General features: G+C 52.0%; 1 protein-coding gene across 1 annotated transcript in view; it reads right to left on the bottom strand.

Moving 5' to 3' along the window:
- Positions 1–171: 171 nt before the first annotated feature.
- Positions 172–2,868, bottom strand: part of PHF23 (PHD finger protein 23) — a 3,468-nt gene continuing 771 nt past the window's right edge. Inside the window, exons 2-5 of the mRNA XM_024731388.1 lie at positions 2,720–2,751; positions 2,474–2,566; positions 1,088–1,928; positions 172–983 (exon numbers count right to left, since the gene is read on the bottom strand). Of these exons, the coding sequence (XP_024587156.1) occupies positions 769–983; positions 1,088–1,928; positions 2,474–2,566; positions 2,720–2,751 (1,181 nt within the window). The 3' untranslated portion in view covers positions 172–768. The remainder of the gene's footprint in view (positions 984–1,087; positions 1,929–2,473; positions 2,567–2,719; positions 2,752–2,868) is intronic.

The following is a 2,868-nucleotide window of genomic DNA, read 5'->3' as shown; positions in this document are numbered from 1 at the left end:
TCCTTGACTGGGGGGTGAGGTGGGGCAAAGCCAATGGAGGTCCTAGGGTTGGTGGAAAAGGCGCAGCGCCAGGCCATTTTCAGCTTGGACTTTTAAGAGAGGTGAGTTTCAGCCCCACCTCCAGCCAGCTTTTCCAAAGCCTCCCTCCCAAGCAGGACAGTCAGTGAGGGCTATAAACACAAAAGAGCCCACTCTACTTTATTTACAACACGAAGGCTGTCTGTACAAACAGCTGGCCTATATTATTAAAAACAAAAGAGGTGAGTGAGAACATCGTCACCTTTCTGTTTTCCTTCCTCACTCGGCCAAGCTCTGGTTGGTACTCCATCTCTGAGCTGCCATACTCAAAAGGTGAAGTCCAAAATTAAAAATACAACCGGTGTAGAATAAATGGGGAGTGAGATAAAGAAAAAAATGAGGGAGGGGAGTGCTATATTTACACTAGAGTTTTATAGACAACCGTCCCACTCCATCCCAATTCCAACCCTGGCCCAGGAAGTGAGCGGTGGCAGGTCCAAGGGACAGAGCTTAAGTGTCTAGGAACCCAGACAGCTTCCCACCCCCAACTGCAATAGGTCCGAGTTCAAGTCCACAAGATGGGAAGGAAGGGTACGATAGGAACATCACTCATTTCCAAACCAGCCTCCCTTGGGAATTTCTGCCTTGAAGTGGGATAACATCCCAGCTCCGGGGGACAGGCTGATGACCCTGAGGCTCAGTTCCCAAGTCACGTTGCCATTCGAAGTTCCAGCCTAGAGATGGCATATGTCAGGGCTCTCCAGATTTCGGAGGCCCCGCTAACCGTCGGGCCTCTGGCCGCAGTTCCTTGCATTTCTGGCAATAAAAGAAATCAGGGACATTGGTCTTCTTAATCTTAGCACAGGAGAGGTGGATCCACGTTCCACACAGGCTGCACTCAATCATGGGCCGGCCTGCAAAGGGCTTTCGGCAGTAACACGTGATCAGATCCCATGAGTCATCACCTGGGGAAAAGAAGGTTTGTTTGGTGTTCTGCTGGAGCTCTTAGATCCACAATACCCCCAAACCCATCAACCCAGCTACCCCTGGGCAGCCCCAAACTTCTCACCTGATTCTACCATGATGTCCTCATCCATGACCCGCATCTCGCCTTCACTGGAGCTGGCATCTCCATCTTGGCTTGTTTCAGTGCTGCCCACGTCCTTGCTTTCACTGTCAGTGGGAGGTACTCCTTCAGGGTGCACTGTGGCAGGGGGCCTAGGAGCCTCAGGAGGTGTTGGCAGCACAGGGGCTGGGGCTTCCCCTCCTACCACTGCTGCCATCTCTTCCTCCTCCTCTTCTTCCTCTTCTTCCTCCTCTTCCTCTTCAGAGTCTGTATCGCTGGGGGGTGCCCGGGGAGGCCCAGGAGGTGGGAGTCTATCCCCCCGCTCTGCCTTTTTCAACTTCCGCTTCTTGCTCTTCTTGATTCGAGACCTCTTTTCCCCATCCCCAGGGGCTGGCCGAGGCCTCCGAAGCACCCCAAAGCCTGTCCCCCCTCCTGGCCCCAACTTGCGGTTCTTTCGGTCCTTCTTTCGAGGAGGCTGGGAGAGATCCCCCTGGGAAAGGGGCACTGGGGTGAGAGCAGCAGGGGGCCGGGAGGCATGTGTCAGGGATGTGGGGGACAGTGGAGATGCCATTTTGGGCCCATCTAGATCAAAGAGAGAGTCCTTGAGTTTCATCTTCTCAAGCAGGGTGGCACTATCAGGGGCCTGCAGACGAGGGAAAGTGGACCTTGGGGGTCCTGGCTGGGTGGGACCTGCTTGAGCTGCCCTTCTCTTGGATGACTTTGCTTTCTTAACAAAGGTCTGGATGGTTCTGAGATCTGAGGGGGCTGAGTCCCAGCCATCGCTGTCTGCCGCACTCTCACCTCGCAATGGAGAGCTGGAGCCGGAGGCTGGCCAGTCATTTTCCTTAAAGGGGAGAAGAGACCAGGATCAGCAAAGGGCCCAGGGTCATCTCAGCCCCTATACACATCCAACTTAAAAGACCAAAATATCTGGCCAAAACCACTAAATCTTACTGTATTCAGAAAACTTATCCCCACCCCAATTCCCATCAGCATCTCCTCTTGAACACTTCCATGTTACCCCTGACCTCAAATTCTAACCATTTCCCCAATGCCCACTGCCTTCACAACACAGCATCCCCCAGACCAGAGCCATTTTTCTCTAGCTCTTTCTGAACAGCCTCATTTGTTACCATTTTCAGTTCCTAAAGTTTTTATCCAAAAGCACTTTCCATTTAGAGCACCCCAAAACCATTATTGCACTCAAACCACCTATCTATTAGTCCCACCCCCACTCCAGATACTAGTTTTCCCACCAAAATTTCCATTTCCCTAGTCTTACATATAATTTCTAGGCTTTGCCTACAACGTAACACAGTCTCATAAGCTCAAGAGCCCCTCTACAACCCTAGGACACCACCCTCCAGTCAGTTGTCCTCCTGTCCCTACCTCCTTGCTAGGGGGGATGTAACCAGCATAGGCCAAAACAAAACTGCAGAATTTGTTGAAATCCTCAATTGTTCTCCGTCGTTTCTCTGGTGGCTGAAAGGAAAAAAATATGTAGCACACAGTTTGCGAGGGACATTCCCAAAAGCATAGTCCCTGGAGTGAGAAATCTGGAAAAAGTGGGAGAGGGAGAGAAGGAGCAGGAGATCCTGCAGTAATACTGGGCTGCAAAAGAATGGGAAACCTCACCTGAGTCTCTGGCTTAAGGGTCGGAGGTGGATCTGTGAAAGCAATAAAAGCTGAGTCAAGGCACTAGGAAAGAGTCGGTGTAAGACCCCACCTCTCAACCTCCGAGGCCCCAAGTGAACACCCTCCTCTCCCAGGTCCCTCAGCCAGGC

The sequence above is a fragment of the Neophocaena asiaeorientalis genome, unplaced genomic scaffold (genome assembly GCF_003031525.2).
Source record: "Neophocaena asiaeorientalis asiaeorientalis breed wild unplaced genomic scaffold, Neophocaena_asiaeorientalis_V1.1 scaffold1189, whole genome shotgun sequence".
Taxonomy (NCBI): domain Eukaryota; kingdom Metazoa; phylum Chordata; class Mammalia; order Artiodactyla; family Phocoenidae; genus Neophocaena; species Neophocaena asiaeorientalis.
The sequence above is the reverse complement of the archived record's forward strand: the minus strand, read 5'-3'. Positions and strand labels throughout refer to the sequence as shown.